Source organism: Schistocerca nitens, chromosome 2 (assembly GCF_023898315.1).
Source record: "Schistocerca nitens isolate TAMUIC-IGC-003100 chromosome 2, iqSchNite1.1, whole genome shotgun sequence".
Lineage (NCBI taxonomy): Eukaryota > Metazoa > Arthropoda > Insecta > Orthoptera > Acrididae > Schistocerca > Schistocerca nitens.
The window spans coordinates 67,298,841-67,323,179 of NC_064615.1; the positions used below are offsets into that span (position 1 = coordinate 67,298,841).

The following is a 24,339-nucleotide window of genomic DNA, read 5'->3' on the forward strand; positions in this document are numbered from 1 at the left end:
ACATTCATATTTTAACATTTCGTTACCAGACATGTAATGCATTTTAATAGCCGTGTAGCGGTAATAGAAAGATAAGAATGAACTTACCTGAAGCGAATTGGTTTTAATACAGATTGAGTTTTTCCCATGATTTCCGAAAGTCCGTTAAGATGCAAACCGGTATAGTTCCGCTGAAAAGGTGACGCCAGATATCGACAAATAAGACGTACAAATCTAATATTTCTACCTTTTCATTTATGACTCCATGTAAACAAGCCGTTGGGACGCTGCAGTGGAAAAATATCGCTTGTTTAATGCAGAGAAATATCCATCAAAAGTAATATACTGAGAAACATTTAAGTGATAAGTGTATATTTAAAGCCCCTTCACGTGCCTTCGTTACACACGTAACAGTTATAATACGCTGTGGTTCATTTGCGATAGTGCTCAAGAGTAATGACATTAAAAATTGCATTTCACGACAGAAAAATGTATTATAGGAATACAATGGCCGCAATTCCAACGTATTGCTGAGCGTGACACACGTAAGTGAAATTAATGCCCATTCGATAAATTATTGCATATGATTAAACTCATGCATTCCACAGTTTGCACTTCATTTGAGTGAAATACGGTTGTCTCCTAATAAATTGAGGTTACTAGAATAAATTATCCTGCTAGTCTACTGCATATTATAAATTTTGTTCCCACAGAGTGGAAATGACCGCTGAGTCAGCAGCTAAAATGGTGAGTTCAGTGACAGTACATGCTTTATGTTCGACTAGGGGGATGGGGTGGTTGGGTAGCTGGAGGGAGGGAGGGCGGTGGAGAAAGGAATGCTGATGAAGCCGATGTATTTGTCATTACGGTTCCTGTAATGAGTAGACAATAACGACTACTGGAGCAATGATTCAGTGTCTCCTGCTACGGTCGCAGGTTCGAATCCTGCCTCGGGCATGGGTGTGTGTGTTGTCCTTAGGTTAGTTAGGTTTAAGTAGTTCTAAGTTCTAGGGGACTTATGACCTAGGATGTTGAGTCCCATAGTGCTCAGAGCCATTTGAACCAGAGCCATTCAGTGTCTCCGTGAGTTGAAAGCTCGATTCTTCCCACTGAAAATTATGACACTAATTTATCTTGTTTCAAGAACTGTCATATGGGATTCTGATTGGTGATCGAAGTTTTTTTAGGTACAAAGTTTCACACTATAGCCAGTAACGCAGCTCATTTTCAGATTCGGCTTATAATACTGGGAAACGGAATCCATTATACAATGTAAAGTTTCTGTAGTTATTTCAGACAGAGTCTTGGGTAAGTTTGAGTCCGTTTTCAAGGCCGTAACTCGTTGTCTGAATGCATTTCAGTGTGGGGTGAAGCCCAGTTTCTAAGCCTCTTACTTTGCGTGGTTCATGGTAATTGTATCCTGAATGCCTTTCCATCACACTATTTCGTCTTATATAGTGAGAGATAAAGTGAACCTCAGATTTCTACGTATAGGAATGTGTAACAGATAACTTTAACATTCCTTTCCAGGACTCACCCGTGCAATGTCATGCAGGTGCTGTCAGTACAACACGCAAACTCTAACGAATGTATTTAGAAGCAAATAGAAATGAAAACACGCCACTGCCTGCAGAATGTAAGCATAATAATTCAGCATTTGGTGAAGGACCACACGGTCATTAAACAAGCTGTTCGTCGACTTACTTTGTCGTGCTGAAAATCAAGATGATTAAACGACTTAGCTTTTCAGCTGCTAATACAAGATATCTGGCGAGGAAAATATAGTCAATGGTAATATACCCTTTTCACTCCCTGTTGCAGGCTTGTGATGGCATGGGATAGGCGGCAAGAGAAGAAGACGCAAGTAAATCTAGCGGACAATTTCTCACATTTGAATTAGGTATGTTTGAGCTTCCCTGTATTTTACAAAATAAAACTGGTATATAAGGTAGACTCGCTGGTTCTCAAGGAGAACGTGAAATACCTGTAACAATTGAGATACTAAGAAATAACAGAGTACGTAATTCACGAAACATCAATACAAGGGACACGGAAATAATAGTATCCTCTGTCCACACACGTGGTCTTCAGTTTCGCAAAGAAATGCAACATTATTCCATGATATTTCAGGCTTGTAGCCTGACGCTGAAATTTTGTCACGATATTTCGCGTGACAATCACTCAGCCGCCTTCAGGTGAGTTTTACACCTTCAGCGGAAATATCGCAAACCGATGCCGACGTCATCCAGCAGCAAGGCCGAAATCTCATGTAATAACTCATGAGGCCGGTAAAACCTCAAATTTCATATCAAATAACAATTTTTTAATAGTGGAAAACATCTTGAACGACAGAAATATTCAGATTTGTAATTGACTTGCTTCCAGCTGTAAGCGACTGTGTACGGAATATAGAAGATCCGGTCGTAAAAGTCTGAGTGGATATTCTCACTCATATGGGAGCGATGTTCGCCAGTCATCAATTTCCACAGCGAGTGCAATGGAATGAAAAATATGCGCACCTCTGGGTATTTCCTTAAGTAATGAAAAAAGGTGAAGCAAGAACTACCACGTGTCAATACCAGCATCAAAACTCATATTAGAGCATCCGCTTCTACCATGTGTAAAAACGAGTTTTGTACGCCACAAGCTAAATTTCAATAGACTTCTTAATTAACTATTATCAATTTATGTTTTTCTTTAACTATGTAGCAAACATTTATGTATAAAAACAGAATCCAGTAACAGAGTTCCCTCAAACCGACTTCAAGGAAATCAGCGTTGCTTCATCTCCAAACCTATTGAGTCCTATAAAATCACATACACAGAATGTCCGAGAAGCAAGGACGAATTTGAATTTTGCGCAGTTTTCGCATATGACCATTGGCAGCCATGACTTTTCATGTTTGTTTTCTTCGACCCTTCCCATTAGTAGCCTGATAGCGCTTGTGCGGTGAGCATTGTCGTTTGACGTTTATTTTCGTCATGGAGCAGATGGAAACTGAGCAACGTATCCAAGTGATAGAAAGTTATTTCACAGACAATGAAAGTCCTACGGCAACCGTTCGTGATTTGCGTGTGACACTCGGAAGTAATGCTGCTTCAACCAAATCATCAGTTCCGGAGTTGATCCGGTAGTTTGAAACCACAAATTCTGTTTCAAACGTTAAGAAAACAGGACGACCGCGTTCTCTTCGAACATTAGAAATCATTGCTCTCGTACAAGACAGTGTGACCGTAAGCCCCAGAAAAGCGATTTGTCTTCGAGCTCAACAACAGTACTTATCAACAATTTCACTGCGTGAAATCCTTTCATAAGATCTGAAACGCATGCGTACAAGATTCAGCTTACGCAGGAGTTGAAGCCTTCGTATCATGGAGAGAGACATCGATTTTCTCAATCTGTCTTTGCTTGACAAGCGGAGTGCGAAAACTTCACAAAAAGGATAGTTTTCTCATATGAGGCGCACTTCCATCTCAGTGGGCACGTCAATAAGCACAACTGCAGAATTTGGGGTAACGAAAATGCGCGAGTGACTGTGGAAAATGAGATGCGTACACAAAGCCCGACTGTGTGGTGTGGATTCTGGGCAGGAGGAGTGATCGGCCGGTACTTTTTTTGAAAATGATGAGGCAGCTGCTATCACTGTAAGCGGCGACCGTCCCCGAACCATGTTTTCTGATTGGTTTATCCCTCTTATTGATGAAAATGACGATTTTTAGTTTCAACAAGATGTTGTGACATGTCTCACATCCCATGAAACGATTGCTCTGCTAATTAAAAAGTATCCTCAAAAAATTATCTCCTTGCGTGGCAACCAGTAGTAGCCTGCCAGATCATGCGATCTTATGCCTTGTAAGCAAGAGCAAACCATAAACAGTACTTCAATTGAAGAATGAAATTAAAACGGCTATTAACGGCATCCCACCAGATATTTATGAACGCATCATCGAGAACCTCAATGAACGCACTGCTCGTTACAGAGCGATTTTGGAAAGTCATATGGTAGTTCCTTGTCCTTTTCTACTATCATTTCAAGGTGTGCTGGTGACAAGGATTGTGAAAACCTGGGACACAGCATGTATCGAAAACCGACAAACACGGACCGATACCCGCACGAGCTATCAAATCAACACCCGTGCCAGAAAAGAGGCATGATTAATACGCTCGAAACGCGAGCAATACGAATATGTGAGCCGTAGCACCTCATACGCGAAATACAATACTTGGAAATTGTTCTGCGGAGCAATGGGTACTCCACAAGTTGTATTAGAAGTGCAACAGGGCCAAACACTCGGTGAAGTGACAAATCAGAAATAGAAATGTAGGGTACGGCCTTTCTGTTGTACATTCCCAGAGTGATGGACAGAATCGGCCATATATTGCGCAAACACGGCGCAAAGACTATCTACAAACTGACGAAGAAGGTCATGTGTCTCAGATCGGCAAAGGAGAAAAGACTCCCACTTGCAACGTCGGGAATATACCGCATATCATGCACATGCGGAAAATTTTATGTTGGAGTGACTGGACTATCAATCAACACCAGGATCAAAGAACATACGCGACATTGCCAGTTGGGGGAGGCGGAGAAATCGGCCATGACAGAGCAAGCGCTGTGTGAGACTGAACACGTAGTAAAATTCGCCGCCACGGACGTTTTGGCTGTAGAGAAGAACTATGACGCCCGGTTTTTCAGAGAATCTATAGAAATACAAGAACACGAGAACTGCTTCAGCAAGAAAGAAGAAAGCCTCAAGGTAAACGGATCCTCGCTTCCGGTGCTGCAGCGAATGACCGTCGCAGGTAGCAAGAGAACCGCACTGGGGATGACCGCGGAGAAGCCCTTGGACTTGGCGCGCCAGCTACATATAGTCTGCGGCCGCGAGCTCTGCTCCAGTCTACCACCGGCAATGGAGGGTGAAACTCTGACAATGCTAGCCACTCGTGCTGGCGAAACGTCAGCAAAATCATCATACGAACGTCGGCCGAAGAACGCGAGACAGAAGCCAACAGGCAATTCGTCAACAAGTAGCCACGATAGCCTTGACAATTTTGAATCATTTGTTTGTCTATAGAGGGACATTACATCTACCGATTTGGAGAACTCGTTCGTCGTGCGTCTTGGAGTGTATTTGTGGAGACCTTGAATTAACCCACAGGTGCTGCAATATTGCTTTGAGTTAGAGTGACAAAATATTAGGCTCCTCAGTGGCGATAAAGCTATTTAGATATCATTGTATTAGGTATAGGGCATTAACTGCCAAGCATCAAGCTTTACTGAAATGAAGTACCATTTTGTAACGTACTAATTTTATTTTTTCTTATTGTGTTGCCATATTTCCGTTTGAGTGTACCCTATGAAATGACTGTAATTACCGAGCGTGCAATGGCTTTGCTACCTTCGGCAAATTATAGCATTTCTTTGCGACTACGGATGTTTCCGCTGAGTCAACACTAGCATTCAGTTACAACATTCGCAACAGCACTGACTCCATAAGACCGACCGACACATTCACACCACTTCACGGCCATGACCTACGTCAGTCACGGAGGGTCATATACCATCTGGTACCAGTTCTACGTCATATACAGCGCTCTTGGGTGACCTGAATGCTCATTCAGAGGGGGGATCAACAGTTTATGCGGTGTTCTTATGTGTTTCTTTTTCCAGCGAAGTCGCTGTCAAGAATTTGAAAAACGTAACAGGTGTAATACAATCCCTTATTTATAGACCATATATTACGAAAGACAATTATTTCGTTGTAATAATTATGTCATGGTTTAAACAACGTTAAAATATAGTATGGTAACAGCAAATGCATTATACTCGCAAATAAGTAGGACTTACCTTGCCACGGCGAACTCAGTGTAAGAGTTGGTTTCATTGTTCCTGTATAACCTATTGAAAATATATCGTCCAGGGTCGTTTAAATGACAGATTTCCTTTGAGATCATTTAAGTTGACAATTGTCATAATTTCTGCCGTACAAGACCGATATTACAAAATTGATCGATATGCATATAAAAATATATTACAATAAAACTTCATTAACACGAATCCGAAGGGACCTAAAAATCAGGAGTTCGTGTTAAAAAAATTCGTGTTAAGTGAAAAACACAGATTTTAATAAGTATACATGTCCAGCAGTACACTAATATGTTATACACTACACTATCAATCACGTTATTGTAGACTTGTAACACTATAAAGTGATTGTGTGATTATGTACGTTACTTTCATGGAAAAAATTCGGTCATGGTTCGCTGACGTTCATGGGAACGATAATAGTTTGTAATTTCACAACCAATTGTAATGACAGCGTCCGTAAACCCAGCAGTGACGTCGGATGTTGAAGCGAACCGTTCTAAACAGTCCAAGGCTGTAAACATCTCCTGACGGGTAGGTGGAATGGTATCTGTATTCTCTTCCCCTTCACTTTCTTCTGATGGCCGTTCTTGCATCTCGTTCACAACTTTTGGCACATCCAATTCCACAGAAGCACAAACGGCAACATCGTCGTCTACACTAATGAATTGTTCGAAACTAATCCCAGGGTTCACAACGTCCTGCAGAACTGTCCATTCATCAGGTGAAGTGGCATCTTCTAACTCGTGGACATCTTCAGCGTTGCTATGTCTCCAAGCTCTGTTAAAGCACTTCCCTATATGATGTGGCGATACTGAGTCCCAGGCTGCTGCGATGGCTTTTATTGCGTCAAGCAGATTCCAATTTGGCGTTGCACTATTATTTTCAGCAGCACGAACTGCAGCTATCACACGTCGCTTATTATAAGCTCTCTTTATGAGAGAGTTTATGCCTTGGTCCAAAGGCTGAAGGCGGCTTGTGGCGTTGGGTGGAAAAAACTGAACCTTTATGTTGGATAGGTTCAGATCATGAACGTTATCGACTGTTGAAACGAAGAAGCCACTTGCGAAATGATGTGCCATCGATCCAAGTTTTTTTTGAGTTGAGAGTACATGCAAGGTAAAGTGTCCATATTTATGTTTTTAAAACAACGTGGTTTCTCGGATTTACCGATAACCCAGAAACGAAACATCTCAATGTCGTCAGCATTACAGCACAGTACAACAGTCACACGTTGTTTCCTTCGTGCTCCACCGTGACACTTATCACCTTTTATCCCCAGGGTGTGATTTGGAAAAAGATTGTAGAAAAATCCAGTTTCATCAATATTAAAGACATCACACGAGGCATACTTTTCCCTCACTCGGTTGAATTCATGCAACCAGCTGTTCGCACTTTCTTCATCAACTTTATTTGCTTCACCACAAATTTGTACAGATGAAATTGAAGGTCTCTTTTGGAACCGATACAACCAACCAGCACAACAGCGGAAGTCTTCGATGCCCATATCTTTATCAATATCATTTGCTTTTGACTGAATCACAGGGCCAGTTAAAGGTATGTTAGATGCACGCATATTATTGAACCTTTCTAGCAGTACCGTCTCGATGTCTTCATACTTGGCGGTACGAAGTCGTTTAGATTTGTTTCCAGAACCTGATGCCGCAGCATTAATAATTTCTTCTCGATTCTTAATAATCGTAGATAAAGTAGATTTAGAAATTCCAAACTGCTCAGCAGTTGCTGTTTTCTTGGTACCACGGTCGACTTCATCTAGAATCTTAAGCTTTAACTGTACATTTAGAGCTGTCTGTTTCCTCTTTACCATTTTCGCGTGCTACGGTACCGGTTGTAACTGTAGTTTTTATTCAGTATTCCATCTCGCTACGGCTACGACTAACAGAACACCTGTCAAATCTGGCACTCAGTACGTTCCTAAATGCTGCTGCATACATTATTGAATGTCTTACAATGTGCAGCATAACCGCGGCTACCGACCTACAATACGTTAAAAACCAGTCAACAGTAAGTATAATTAGCTTTGTAGCTACATTTCCTACATTCATTTCGGAAAAAAAGTACGCTTTAGAATACTCTAATGTCGGAAGTTTGAGTTACAGTGAAATTTAATTACGCTAGGAACTGAAACAGGTTCGTAATTCGCCTAAACCGAAATTCGTGTTAACCAATAGAACATACCGTAAGAACAAATGTATTCCTGACGGGACAAATATTTTTTTCGCGTTAACCGCGAGTTCGTCTTACGCGAGTTCGCGCTAACGAAGTTATACTGTACTATAAAAAATTGTTTTTTTGGTAACCATGTCTACAGATGAGAAACATATAATGTGTGTAACAAAATTAACGGAAATCTGGCCAAAATTTATACGGAATCGATAATAGTGGTTTACGTGTGAAAGTTCCGAGGAGGTTAGGTGCACTGCGTAGTTCAGATTGTGAATACAGACCACACGGTAGAATGCTAGCGGGTTGTTGAAGGAGTGTAGTCTGTACAGTTCGTCCGGCTAGAGCAGTCCTGCAGGTATTGGCCCTCGCGATGGGTCGCGATCCGCCTGACGGTCATTAGCGGCCGCGCTGCGCTGATGCTGATTTCCCGCGGGACCGCCTCTTGACGGTTTTCCCGCTGCGGCCGGCCGCCGGTCGCGGTCCTCTTAATTGGTGCGCGGCGCGTTGTCCTCCTTCATCGAGGTCACCTGGTCTCTCTGCTGAAAAGTCCGAAAATTATGAAACATTTTCTCTAACGATTAATTCGATCAGCGAAGAAAGCTCGACATTATCTCGAAAGTTGGAAGCAGAAGGTTGCCCTCCTCTCGCAGCAAACAGTGAAGACTTTTGGATGTGGTCATATAATGGAGAGCGTGTCGCAGGCCACGGTCTTAGTTCCGTTTCTTTTCTTAATATGCCGGGTGATTGAACTGCCGGTACCTGTGGGTGTTATGCAACCCGCAACCCTTTCAAAAACCATGTGTGAGACATTCACATTCCCTCGCTCGCTACTGTCAGACCTATAGACCTATGAATAAAATGAACAGGACCTTGTATGAAATTTAATATACACTACTGGCCATTAAAATTGCTACACCACGAAGATGACGTGCTACAGACGCGAAATTTAACCGACAGGAAGAAGATGTTGTGATATGCAAATGATTAGCTTTTCAGAACATTCACACAAGGTTGGCGCCGTTGGCGACACCTACAACGTGCTGACATGAGGAAAGCTTCCAACCGATTTCTCATACGCAAACAGCAGTTGACCGGCGTTGCATGGTGAAACGTTGTTGTGATGCCTCGTTTAAGAAGGAGAAATGCGTACCATCACGTTTCCGACTTTGATAAAGGTCGCATTGTAGCCTATCGCGATTGCGGTTTATCGTATCGCGACATTGCTGCTCGCGTTGGTCGAGACCCAATGAATGTTAGCAGAATATGGAATCGGTGGGTTCAGGAGGGTAATACGGAACGCCATGCTGGATCCCAACGGCCTCGTATCACTAGCAGTCAAGATGACAGGCATCTTATCCGGATGGCTGTAACGGATCGTGCAGCCACGTCAACAGATGCGAACGTTTGCAGGACAACAACCATCTGCACGAACAGTTCGACGACGTTTGCAGCACCATGGACTATCAGCTCGGAGACCATGGCTGCGGTTACGCTTGACACTGCATCACAGACAGCAGCGCCTGCGATGGTGTACTCAACGACGAACCTGGGTGCACGAGTGGCAAAACGTCATTTTTTCGGATGAATCCACGTACTATTTACAGCATCATGATGGTCGCATCCGTGTTTGGCGACATCGTGGTGAACGCACATTGGAAGCGTGTATTCGTCATCGCCATACTGGTGTATCACCCGGCGTGATGGTATGGGGTGCCATTGGTTATATGTCTCGGTCACCCCACGTTCGCATTGACGGTACTTTCAACAGTGGACGTTACATTTCAGATTTGTTACGACCCGTGGCTCTACCCTTCATTCGATCCCTGTGAAACCCTACATTTCAGCAGGATAATGCACGACCGCTTGTTGCAGGTCCTGTACGGGCCTTTCTGGGTACAGAAAATGTTCGAGTGCTACCCTGGCCAGCACATTCTCCAGATCTCTCACCAATTCAAAACGTCTGGTCAATGGTGGCCGACCAACTGGCTCGTCACAATACACCAGTCACTACTCTTGATGAACTGTGGTATCGTGTTGAAGCTGCATGGGGAGCTGTACCTGTACACGCCATCCAAGCTCTGTTTGACTCAATTCCCAGTCTTATCAAGGCCGTTATTACGGCCAGAGCTCTTTGTTATGGGTACTGATTTCTCAGGATCTATGCACCCAAATAGGGGGAAAATGTAATCACATGTCAGTTCTAGTAATATATATTTGTCCAATGAGTACCCGTTTATCATGTCTATTTCTTCTTGGTTTAGCAATTTTAATGGCCAGTAGTGTAGTTAAGTTTTGTACTGAGATTTGTTTCAGCTGGAGAACGTGGTTTTCGTGTTAAAAAAAAATACAACGTACAAAGTGATCTTCAAAGGTGTTGTTCTGCAGGAACATTGGAGGAACATGACAACCATTGCCTCCAGCGAAGAGATATCCAAATAGAAAATTAAGCTATATTAAATTTCCTGCAAGGAGATTCTGTTCATTTCTTCTGTCGGCCTGACAGTTTGCACTCAGTGAGGGTGAGAATATGAAAATCTTGTGTGTGATATCTGAAAGCGTCGTGAGCTGAAAAAAATCCATAGGTAGCGCAGCTAAATCACACTGTATACTGATGTTCTATTATTAAACATGCAGGATGTCACACAAATTATTATCTTTAGATGACACAAATATGTGGAACGTAACGTAACTGATGTAGGCAGTAACATCAGTAGTTCCTCATCTTGCCAAGGTATACAAAACTACTATTTAAGAATAATGACGAATATATTGAAATGGCTTTGGTAAAACATGGGTGACTGTTTTGATTTTTATTATTGTTTGGTAGTTGTTGTTGTTCCATATGTAAACTGGTTTCTTATTCTATAACTTTCTTGAACGTATGTGCTGTAACGTGAACCTGAACAATGCAAGCGATTTGCTTACGTGAAGGCTTCTATTGAAATGAATCCCCGAATCCATCTGAAACTGTATTACTGTATTGCAGTCAACGTTTCTAGAAATAATTAGAAAACTTAAAACTAACTGAATACTAGAGAAGCTATCCTACGAAATTCCGTGTTGTGCAGTGGAGTAAACTGTGCAACAATGAGTGACGTCAAAGTGCATGTCTTACGATTCCAACAGAGAAAAAAATAAAAGTTTTACATAAAATTACAAATAAATATCCGAAATGCTTCTTGAAAATTGGCCTGTAAATTTACGTACCAGAAGTGACTAAATAAAATACTAAACTTTAAATGGCACATAAGCGAACACTAACACTGCATTGTAAGGATTAGAATGTCTCAGAAACAAATGAAATCTGAACTTCCCAACCAAACTGAACCTAATAATAATTTGTAACGCAATGTTTAACTGTGAATGATTTTACTTCAAATGGATCAAATGGCTCTGAGCACTATGGGACTTAACATCTGAGGTCATCAGTCCCCTAGAACTTAGAACTACTTAAACCTAACTAACCTAAGGACATCACACACATCCATGTCCGAGGCAGGATTCGAACCTGCGACCGTAGCGGTCGCGCGGTTCCAGACTGAAGCGCCTAGAACAGCTCGGCCACACTGGCCGGCGAATGATTTTACTGTGTCCTGGCTGTGACATTAAACTGGGCCGTTACAATCTTAGGTGACTTAACTTGTGGCGCCGGAAACTGGATACTGCTCTAAAGTGATGGATATTAACATGCAGTGCAGCAGTAAACCAGCAAAGAATGTACTAACAAGCACACCATGCTTTACTTTGAATGACTGTGTTCCACTAACAAAAAGACGGTATCAATTTCCGCTCACCGTTTTCATTGATACTGACAGGCCGTACAGGACACTACTAGGACTTCAACATATGTAAATAGGGGGAACTGCAACTCTTCCTGTTTTCGAAAAGATCGAATTTGAAAATTTCACATCTGATTACATACTTTCAATGGTTGGAAATATTAAAGCAGTGCCCAGCCGAGAGAGTAACCGCATAGTTCCCTATGCGCAAGATCTCTGGACTGATCTTCCTATAGGTACTTTTAATTAACACTTGATTCTAACAACAGAATTACTTTGACTGTGAAAATGATCAATATTTAATCATTCATTCATTGTTTACATAATATATAGCAGTAAAGAAAAAGATAAAACTTTTTTCTTAAAGGGATTGGAAAAAAGGATATCACGAGAACTTACGGTCAAATCAGTATAGTCATGTAATTTATAGTACTGCATCTACATTTGTGACTAGTATAACTTATGAACTATGAAGCGTTGCACGAATCAGGACGATACTGATCACGTGTGATGAGCGCCGAATTTTTTGCAGGTACGTGATTTTTCGGTGTGTGTGTTGCATCACGTACTAGTCATGGTATACGACTAATTAAATTTTTATTAAACTTCTCTAGAAGCTATCTCTCTACACCGTTCGTTGATGTACGAGCAATTTTGTAGTCGTTACATAAGATTCCTTGCAGGTACGTAAAAATAAACGTCGCAAGGCTGCACCAGTGGAATACATTTGGGAGAGATTCTTTCAATACTGCAATTTTCCAGAAAAACGTGAGAATGGGGAAAAAAAGGACCGGTAGAAAGATTCGATCCAAGGACTTCGCGCTTCTCAAAGTAAACGCTTATTAGGCCAGTTCTTTATCAGTCTGCGACTATACAAAATATATTAATAGGCCTGTAATTTTGTAACTCGATTTTGTCGAAAACAGTTGACAGTTGCGTCTTCCTGGAAGTGCTAGTCGTTCTCTAGACAAACTGTTAAAACTGAAATCGGTGAGGGAAAGTTCGTACGGTCCCCTTGTAAGTGAAATGCGGCGACACATGAGTGCAATTTTCATGACAAGTTTTTTACAACAGTGAAGTAATATCTCATAAAAATACAATTCTGCCTTGTACTTAGTTACTGAAGCGATAAAGGACTAGTGAATCTATAAGTCTGAGTGCAAACCATGTGAGCATGTAATTTTGCTTCATCTCATCACGACAGTCAAATTAACTGACCCGAACTATCATAGAAAAATCATGCTAAGAGTCTGCCTCTTTCAAAATTCATCACAAATTATGGAGAAAAGCTGTGGCGTCATACGTCACCTTTGAAGATCTCATTAAATGTATTCGTAATTGCAATTATGGACAACCACCAGCCGTAAAATGGAATGACGGCAATGAGAATTCGTGCCGAACCGGGATTCGAGCAATCCCCGTACCAGATGGCTATCAGTGCACGACCCACGGCCAGACCCAAATTTCTATATGATTTCAGACATGCGACTACTAACTTTACACGTAAATCCGTAACGTATATTCCCGTACAGGTGAGACATTTTCCTTGAAAGTCGCTAGCTCTGTGTCGGCAGATACACACGACATTGCACTGCCTGTGTTATCATCAATTGCAATGCAAAATTGCTTTGGACATGCATTCACATCGTAATTGAGAATAACACAGGAACTGCAATATCGTACAGTTGAAGACTTCCGTTTTAAAAATATCCTGTGTGTGGATACATAGTATGAAACATCGAATAAAAACGGAGCTCACAACACTTTCATTGAATACCAAAAATAAGTTAGCAGCCATCCAAGAGCCACACACACCATCCATACTAATTAAAGAAAATATACTCTGAAGTAACGAAAGTCATGGCCTACCTCCTGATATCGTGTCGGACTTTCGTTTCCTCAGTATACTGGACCAACGTGATGTGACATGGACCCAACAAGTCGTTGGAGGTCTCATTCAGAAATAATGAGCCGTACTGCGTCTACAGCTGTCCATAATTGCGAAAGTGTTCCCGGTACAGGAGTTTGTGCCCGAAATGACCTCCAGACTACGTCCCATATATGTTCTATGGGATGCATGTCGAGCGATCTACGTGGCCAAAATAATTCTCTCGAACTGTCCACAGTGTTCTTCAAACCAATCGCGGACAATTGTTCGGTGACATGGCGCAATGCCATCCATAAAAATACCATCGTTGTTCGAGAAAACAAAGTCCATGAATGGCTGCAAATGGCCTCCAGGTAGCCGAACTTAATCTTTACAGTCAATGACCCGTTCAGTTGGATCAGAGGACCCAGTCCAGCCCATGTAAACACAGTCCACACCATTATGGAGCCACCACCAGCTTGCAGTGTGCCTTGTAGACAATTTGAGCCGAAGGCTTCGTGGGGTCTGCACCTCACTCGAACCCTACCATCAGCTCTTTCCAACTAAAATCGGGACTCGTCTGACAAGGCCACGGTGTTCCACTCGTCTAGGGTCCAATCGATATGGTCACAAGCCGAGGAGAGGCGCGACAGGTGATGTCGTGCTGTTAGCAAAGGCATTCGCGTCGGTCGTCTGCTGCCATAGCCCATTGACGCCAAATTTCGCCGCACTCTCCTAAGGGATACGTTTTTTGTACGTCCCACATTGATTTCTGCTGTTATTTCACGCAGTCCTGCTTGTCTGCTAACACTGGCAACTGTAACGAGCGCGTTGGCTAAGTGGTTAGCACACTGGACTCGCATATCGCAGGACGGCGGTTCAAACCGCGTCCGCCCATTATGAGTTGGGTTTGCCGTGATTTCCCCAAATCGCTTCAGCAAAATGCCTGGATGGTTTCTTTGAAATGGCAATGCTGATTTTCTTCCCCATTCTTCCCTGACCCGATGGGACCGATGACCTCGCTGTTTGGTCCCTTCCCCCCCCCCCCCCCCCCCCAAACCAACCAACCGACCAAACAAACAAACAACTCTACATTAACACCGCTGCTCTCGATCATTAAGTGAAGGCTTTCGACCACTGCGTTGTCCGTCGTGAGAGGTAATGCCTTACTTTGGTATTCTCGGCACACACTTGACACTGTCGATCGCAGAATACTACGAAATGTAATATCCCATACGTCTGCCTCCAATTAGCATTACGCATATGGCCATAATCACCTGAGTACAAATGACAGCTCCGCTAATGCAATGATCTTTTATACCATGTGTATACTATCATATATATATATATATATATATATATATATATATATATATATATATATATATATATGTATGTATATATAATAAAGAAAGAATTAAAAAGTTGGAATTTACATATAAATTAACACAAAACTACTACAATAAGAAATCAATATCCATACAAGCAAAGATTAAACATTATAATTCAGTTATTAGGACACAAGCAACATATGGATCAGAGTGCCTAACATTGAATAAGAAAGGCGAATTAAGAGAACTAGAAAAAAGAGAGAGAAAAATATTAAGAAAAATTCTAGGTCCTGAGAAAAACAAGGAAAATAGGGGGATTAAAAGGAGAAATGAAGACCTATACAAAAATACAGAAAAGATCACATATAGAATGAGGAAGAGACGGCTAAAATTTTATGGACATTTAAAAAGAATGGAAGAAACACGGATTACAAAGAAAATTTTTAATTACGTTAGTAAGCTGAAAAAACTGTAGGATGGATAGAAGCAGTAAAGAAAGACGCCAACAAAATAGGCGTTACAGAAGAAATAATACGTGACAGGAATAACTTTAGGCTACTTATAGAAAACGCAAACTATGAAGAAGATGAGTCAAAACCTCGACCCAAGAGAGTGTGGACAGATGAGCAGAGACGAGCAGTTGGCGAGAAAATGAAGAAATACTGCGAAGAACGGAAGAAAAAGAAACACCATAAGTCTCAAGTTGTATGCGGTCCATAGCTGGCCAAATTCAAAAATAAAATATAAAAACTTCGTTAACACGAATCCGAAGGTACCGAAAAATCAGCAGTCCGTGAAAAACACAGATTTTAATAAGTATACATGTCCACCAGTACACTAACCTGTAATACATTACATTATCAATGACGTTATTGTAGACTTATAACGCTATAAAGTGATTGTAAAATTGCAAGTACAAATTATGTACATTACTTTCTTGCAAAAAATTCGGTCATGGTTCGCTGACGTTCATGGGAACGATAATATTTTGTAATTTCACAACCAATTGTAATGACAGCGTCCGTAAACCCAGCAGTGACGTCGGATCTAGAAGCGAACCGTTCTAAACAGTCCAAGGCTGTAAACATCTCCTGACGGGTAGGTGGAATGGTATCTGTATTCTCTTCCTCTTCACTTTCTTCTGATGGCCCTTCTTGCACCTCGTTCACAGCTTTTCGCACATCCGACTCCACAGAGGCACATACGGCAACATCGTCCTCTGAATCTTGGGAGAAAGGTTTATTGAAAAAGGAAGAGACCTATATATGTGCTTCATCGATTTAGAAAAGGCATTTGACAATGTGGTTTGGGACAATCTAGCGACTATGAGGGAAAAGAGAGTGGACTGGAAAACCAGAAGACTTATAAACTCATTATATCTTAATCAAAAAGTTTATGTTAAAGTGAGAGGAGAAAGTACAAACTAGATCAAACTAGGAACAGGAGTAAGACAAGGATGTTGTGTATCACCTACTCTTTTCAACCTCTACTTGGAAAATATGATTGACCAATGCTCATTAGATGAAAAAGGAGTAGAAATTGGAGGAAGAAGAGTAGGGTGTTTCAGATTTGCTGATGACATTGTCCTTCTAGCCACAGGGGAAAAAGAATTACAGGATTTGGTGGACACCATTGCAACTAACGGAAAAAAAATATGGAATGAAAATTAACACAAATAAAACAAAAGTATTGGCACTAGGAGGAAATAATAAAATAAAAATTATGCTGAATGGAGAAACACTAGAACAGGTGCAAAATTGTAAGTATCTTGGAAGCAGGATGGACACCGACTGGAAGTGCACCACAGAAATTAAAACAAGGATAGCAATGGAAAAAGAGGCATTTTATAAGAAAAGGAGAATCTTCTGCAGCGGTCTGGACAGAGAACTCAGAAAGAGACTCATAAAATGTCTTGTATGGAGTGTTCTTCTATATGGCGCTGAAACATGGACTATGAGGAAAAAAGACAGAGAAAGGCTCGAGGCTTTTGAGATCTGGACATGGCGGAAGATGGAAAGAATATGTTGGAGGGACAGAGTAAAAACTGAAGAAATACTGAGAAGAGTGGGAGAGAAAAGACAGTTACTAGATGTAATAAAGAGAAGAAAAAGAAATTGGATTGGGCATATATTAAGAAAGAATGATGGACTGATAAAAACAGTTTTAGAAGGTTATGTAGAAGGGAAAAGGAAGCGAGGAAGCAAGAGATTCCAGATACTGGACGACATGATGGAAAGGACCTGCTAATATAGCAGATAACTGATGATGATGATATGATGTGGCGATACTGAGTTCCAGGCTGCTGCGATGGCTTCTATTGCGTCAAGCAGATTCCAATTTGGCGTTTCAGTATTATTTTCAGCAGGTCGCTTACTATAAGCTCTCTTTATGTGAGAGATTATGCCTTGGTCCAAAGGCTGAAGGCTGCTTGTGGCGTTGGGTGGAAAAAAAACTGAACCTTTATGTTGGATAGGTTCAGATCATGAACGTTATGGGCAGTACATATGTCCAATGTAAGAAGAACATGTATATTTTGAGCAACCATTCGATTGTTGAAACGAAGAAGCCACTTGCGAAATGATGTGCCATTGATCCATGCTTTCTTGTGGTGAAAGTAGATGCAAGGTAAAGTGTCCATATTTATGTTTTTAAAACAACGTGGTTTCTCGGATTTACCGATAACCCAGGAACGAAATTTCTCACTGCCGTCAGCATTACAGCACAGTACAATAGTCACACGTTGTTTGCTTCGTGCTCCACCGTGACACTTATCACCGTTTATTCCCAGGGTGTTATTTGGAAAAAGATTGTAGAAAACACCAGTTTCATCCATGTTAAACACATCACACGAAGCATACTTTTCCCTCCCTCGGTTGAATTCATGCAAACAGCTGTTCGCACTTTCTTCATCAACGTTATTTGCTTCACCACAAATTTGTACAGATGAAACTGAATGTCTCTTTTTGGAAACGATACAACCAACCAGCACAACAGCGGAAGTCTTCGATGCCCATATCTTTATCAATATCATTTGCTTTTGACTGAATCACAGGGCCAATTAAAGATATGTTAAATGCACGCATATTATTGAACCATTCTAGCAGTACCGTCTCGATGTCTTCATACTTGGCGGTACGAAGTCGTTTAGATTTGTTTCCAGAACCTGATGCCGCAGCATTAATAATTTTTCTCGATTCTTAATAATCATAGATAAAGTAGATTTAGGTATTCCAAACTGCTCTGCAATTGCTGTTTTCTTGGTACCACGGTCCACTTCATCTAGAATCTTAAGCTTTAACTGTACGTTTAGAGCTGTCTGTTTCTTCTTTGCCATTTTCCCGTGCTACGGTACCGGCTGTCACTGTAGTTTTTATTCAGCATTCCAACTCCATACGGCTACGACTAACAGAACACTTGTCAAAATTGGCACTGAGTACGTTCCTAAATGCTGCTGCACACATTATTGAATGTGTTACAATAAGCTGATTGTTGACGTGATAATCGCGGCTACCGACCTACAATACGTTAAAAACGAGTCAACAATAAGTATAATTAGCTCTGTAGCTACCTTTCCTACATTCATTTCGGAGAAAAATTACGCTTTAGAATACTTTAGCGTCGGAAGTTTGTGTTACAGTGAAATTTAATCACGCTAGGAACTGAACCAAAGTTCGTAATTCGCCTTAACCGAAATTCGTCTTAACCGATAAAACATACCATAAGAACTAATGTATTCCTGGTGAGACCAATATTTTTTTTTCGTTAACCGCAACGAGGTTATACTATATATATATAATATATATATATATATATATATATATATATATATATATATATATATAGGGTGTTACAAAAAGGTACGGCCGAACTTTCAGGAAACATTCCTCACACACAAATAAATAAAATATGTTATGTGGACATGTGTGCGGAAACGCTTAATTTCCTTGTTAGAGCTCATTTTAGTTTCGTCCACCTACGCTCAGTGGAGAACGTTATCATGATTTCATACGGGATAATCTACCTGTGCTGCTAGAACATGTGCCTTTACAAGTACGACACAACATGTGGTTCATGCACAATGGAGCCCCTGCACATTTCAGTCGAAGTGTTTGTACGCTTCTCAACAACAGATTCGGTGACCGATGGATTGGTAGAGGCGGACCAATGCCATGGCCTCTACGTTCTCCTGACCTCAACCCTCTTGACTTTCATTTATGGGGGCATTTGAAAGCTCTTGTCAACGCAACCCCGGTACCAAATGTAGAGAATCTTCGTGCTCGTATTGTGGACGGCTGTGATACAATACACCATTCTCCAGGGCTGCATCAGCGCATCAGGGATTCCATACGACGGAGGGTGGATGCATGTATCCTCGCTAACGGAGGACATTTTGAACATTTCCTGTAACAAAGAGTTTGAAGTCACGCTGGTACGTTCTGTTGTTCTGTGTTTCCATTCCATGATTAACGTGATTTGAAGAGAAGTAATAAAAAGAGCTCTAACATGGAAAGTAAGCGTTTCCGGACACATGTCCACATAACATATTTTCTTTCTTTGTGTGTGAGGAATGTTTCCTGAAAGTTTGGCCGTACCTTTTTGTACCAACATATATATACAAGGCTATTACAAATGATTGAAGCGATTTCATAAGTTCACTGTAGCTCCATTCATTGACATATGGTCACGACACACTACAGATACGTAGAAAAACTCATAAAGTTTTGTTCGGCTGAAGCCGCACTTCAGGTTTCTGCCGCCAGAGCGCTCGAGAGTGCAGTGAGACAAAATGGCGACAGGAGCCGAGAAAGCATATGTCGCGCTTGAAATGCACTCATGTCAGTCAGTCATAACAGTGCAACGACACTTCAGGACGAAGTTCAACAAAGATCCACCAACTGCTAACTCCATTCGGCGATGGTATGCGCAGTTTAAAGCTTTTGGATGCCTCTGTAAGGGGAAATCAACGGGTCGGCCTGCAGTGAGCGAAGAAACGGTTGAACGCGTGCGGGAAAGTTTCACGCGTAGCCCGCGGAAGTCGACGAATAAAGCAAGCAGGGAGCTAAACGTACCACAGCCGACGGTTTGGAAAATCTTACGGAAAAGGCTAAAGCAGAAGCCTTACCGTTTACAATTGCTGCAAGCCCTGACAACCGATGACAAAGTCAAACGCTTTGAATTTTCGGCGCGGTTGCAACAGCTCATGGAAGAGGATGCGTTCAGTGCGAAACTTGTTTTCAGTGATGAAGCAACATTTTTTCTTAATGGTGAAGTGAACAGACACAATGTGCGAATCTGGGCGGTAGAGAATCCTCACGCATTCGTGCAGCAAATTCGCAATTCACCAAAAGTTAACGTGTTTTGTGCAATCTCACGGTTTAAAGTTTACGGCCCCTTTTTCTTCTGCGAAAAAAACGTTACAGGACACGTGTATCTGGACATGCTGGAAAATTGGCTCATGCCACAACTGGAGACCGACAGCGCCGACTTCATCTTTCAACAGGATGGTGCTCCACCGCACTTCCATCATGATGTTCGGCATTTCTTAAACAGGAGATTGGAAAACCGATGGATCGGTCGTGGTGGAGATCATGATCAGCAATTCATGTCATGGCCTCCACGCTCTCCCGACATAACCCCATGCGATTTCTTTCTGTGGGGTTATGTGAAAGATTCAGTGTTTAAACCTCCTCTACCAAGAAACGTGCCAGAACTGCGAGCTCGCATCAACGATGCTTTCGAACTCATTGATGGGGACATGCTGCGCCGAGTGTGGGAGGAACTTGATTATCGGCTTGATGTCTGCCGAATCACTAAAGGGGCACATATCGAACATTTGTGAATGCCTAAAAAATTTTTTTGAGTTTTTGTATGTGTGTGCAAAGCATTGTGAAAATATCTCAAATAATAAAGTTATTGAAGAGCTGTGAAATCGCTTCAATCATTTGTAATAAACCTTTATATATATATATATATATATATATATATATATATATATATATATATATATACTTTGATCCTTCAGTGTAGCGCATGTGGTATAAGAGAAAATGTTCCTTAAAATAATGTGGCGAGGTTAAGATGGCCCGATTCGGCTTAAGAGGAGTACTATTACGGAAACGTCAGTCAACGATTATATGAGATGCAGTTCTTTCTTAGTTTATGGCGTCCTGTAAAGTTTTTTGAGTTATCAGTATCCACACAAATACAGTTTTGGCCTATAAATGGTCACTTGTTATTACGTTTGATTCACCCGCTGAAGAGACTCGTGTTGGCGCGGGGACTGAGGTGCGCCTGCTTGTGCCCGCAGGAACCCCAGCAAGTCGGAGGACGGCACGTGGACGGCCACCTACTGGCCGGTGCACACGGCGTACGGCCGCGAGTTCCTCACGCTGGCCATCAACTCCAGCGAGACGGGGCGCGGGCCGCGCCTCAAGCAGTGTGCCTTCTGGAAGAAGTACCTACCTCAGCTGATCGCCATGACCAGTGAGTACCCCGCGGCGCCTTCTGTCGAAGTCTTGCATTTCTCTGTTGATTATCTCATTCCTGTGATATGAAAGGGGGGGCGGGGTAGAGATGGGGGTGGGGAGGCGATCTGCAACCATGTTGCCGGTCTTCAGCCACACTGCGGTAAAAAGTAAAAAAATGATTTCATTTGGTGACATTGTATAAAACAGAGATGGAGACAGTATGGCTTGTACCGAGATGACGACATTGATGGTGACAGTAACGATGATGATGATGATGACACGTTCGGCACATCCGAGAAGGTTCTGTGCCGGCAGGAAGGAATAGAGGATGTAGAGATGTAGGGCAATACAGGAAAATGGCTAGCAATGTCTGTGATTTGGGGGACTAAATCATGGTAGGGAATGGGATGTTTAAAATGAGGGATGAGTGAGAGAGTGCGTCAAAAAGATAGGAGAAGTACTGCAGTCCTAGTCTACATATAGGAGACCAGGGGATTCGTGCGATACTTCCGCACATTTATATTTTTGAATAACGACGGTATTGCGAACAAGGGTAGTCTTTGCGATAAGGATCGTGGTGGGAAGGAAGAGAAAACATGTTCAAAAAAGAACCGAATGACGTGAAATAGTAATCAAGAATTTCTGACACATCCTTGCACATACATGTCCATGTGTCCAAAAATATATTATGTATTCGGAATGTTTGTCCCGTCTCGTACGACTGCAGGGATCAGGGACTGTCAGTATGGACACATGACCAATAACCTTCAATCCACAAACAGTTTCAATTACAGTACGAACGTAAGCAACAGGTAAATAGCAATTCAAGGCCTCAATGAAAACTATGTTTGTCGTTTCGGATTAGTTTAGAAAAGTCAACTTTTACGATGGGTAGAATTAATGGACTACCGCAGCGGTCGTGGTTATTATCTATGACAACGCTGTGTACAAATTAGCCAGTTAATAAGTATTTTAAAACGAATAAAACGGTACTTGTAAAAGATATTATGAAAAGGGAGTCCCTATTAGTCATTAAGAAATCAGTTTCGTACAATGTAAATATGAAGCTTGACATGCATGAAGGCATCCATGAAACCCTTTCACCTATGATATTTAAAAGTCTCTTGTATGTTAACATTTCCCGCTAAGGGTAAGTTTTAGCGCAAAATTGCTGCGCAGTGTCAGAAGCCTGTTAAATAAATATTTATAGTGAGACCTCATTTATCCGTGTACGATTAACATGTGTTGAGGAAAAGGAATGTTGACGTGGGAAATAATGTGTTTGATTGAAACTAGTGCTTCAGCCAGTACGACGCATTCTGTGTCACCATGAGGGATCCTGTTGAAGTTGTCTTCGAATCGGGCCTTGTGTGGAGGTAGTAGGAAGCTGGCACATGTTGATACACACATCAAAAACAGTTATGCATCAACTCGGTTCCGCGAGTTCCGGAACCTGTACAGAAATTTGGAATAGAGATCAACATAAACTTCATTTCCGGCCTTTCTATTGCTCATGAAAACAACACATTGCATGTTGTACCACCATACAGCGAGACCTTCAGAGGTGGCGGTCCAGATTGCTGTGCACACCGGTACCTCTAATACCCAGTAGCATGTCCTCTTGCATTTATGCATGCCTGTATTCGTCGTGGCACACTATCCGTAAGTTTATCAAGGCACTGTTGGTACAGATTCTCCCACTCATACAAGTCGATTCGGCGTAGATCCGTCAGAGTGGTTGGTGCGTCACGTCACCCATAAACCGCCCTTTTCAATCTATCCCAGGCATGTTGGATAGGGTTCATGTCTGGAGAACTTGCTGTCCACTCTAGTCGAGCGATGTCGTTATCCTGAAGCAAGTCATTCACAAGATGTGCACGAGGGGGGGTGCGAGTTGTCGTCCACGAAGATGAATACAGCGCCAGTATGCTGCTGATGTGGTTGTACTATTGGTCGGGGGATGGCATTAACGTATCGTACAGCCGTTACGGTGCCTTCCATGACCACCAGAAGCGTACGTTGGCCCCACATAATACCACCCCAAAACAGCAGGGAAACTTCACCTTCCTGCACTCGTTGGACAGTGTGTCTAAGGCGTTCAGCCTGGCCGGGTTGCCTCCAAACAAGTCCCCGACGATTGTCTGGTTGAAGGCATATGCGAAAGTCATCGGTGAAGAGAACGTGATACCAATCCTGAGCGGTCTATTCGGCATGTTGTTCGGCCCATCTGTACCACGCTGCATGGTGTCGTGGTTGCAAAGATGGACCTCGCCATGGACGTCAAGAGTGAAGTTGCGCATCATGTAGCCTATTGCGCTCAGTTTGAGTCGTAACACGACGTCCTGTGGCTGCACAAAAAGCATTATTCAACATGGTGCCGATGCTGTCAGGGTTCCTCCGAGCCACAATCCATAGGTAGCGGTCACCCACTGCAGTAGTAGCCCTTGGGCGGCCTGAGCGAGGCTTGTCGTCGACAGTTTCTGTCTCTCTCTGTATCTTCTTCATGTCCGAGCAATTTTGATTTGGTTCACTCCGAGACGCCTGTACACTTGCCCTGTTGACAGCCCTTCTTGACATAAAGCAACAATGCGGACGCGATCGAACCACGGTATCGACCGTCTAGGCATGGCTGAACTACAGACACCAGCCGTGTACCTCCTACCTGGTGGAAGGTCTGGAACTGATGGGCTGTCGGACCCTCACCGTGTAATAGGTACTGTTCATGCACGGCTGTTTACACCTTAGGGCGCGTTAAGTGAGATCTCTGAACAGTCAAAGGGACTGTGTCTGTGATACAATATCCACAGCCAACGTCTATCTTCAGGAGTTCTTGGAACCAGGGTGATGTAAAACATTTCTTCA

The 24,339-nt window shown here is 42.2% G+C and overlaps 1 protein-coding gene across 1 annotated transcript in view; it reads left to right on the forward strand.

Moving 5' to 3' along the window:
* LOC126234837 (acetylcholinesterase-like) overlaps positions 1-21,819 on the forward strand; it is a gene marked incomplete at its 5' end in the record, with an annotated part of 357,715 nt that extends 335,896 nt beyond the window's left edge. The window contains 2 exons of the mRNA XM_049943579.1: positions 21,318-21,555; positions 21,685-21,819. Coding sequence (XP_049799536.1) covers positions 21,318-21,555; positions 21,685-21,819 — 373 coding nt within the window. The remainder of the gene's footprint in view (positions 1-21,317; positions 21,556-21,684) is intronic.
* Between the last annotated feature and the right edge of the window lie 2,520 nt (positions 21,820-24,339).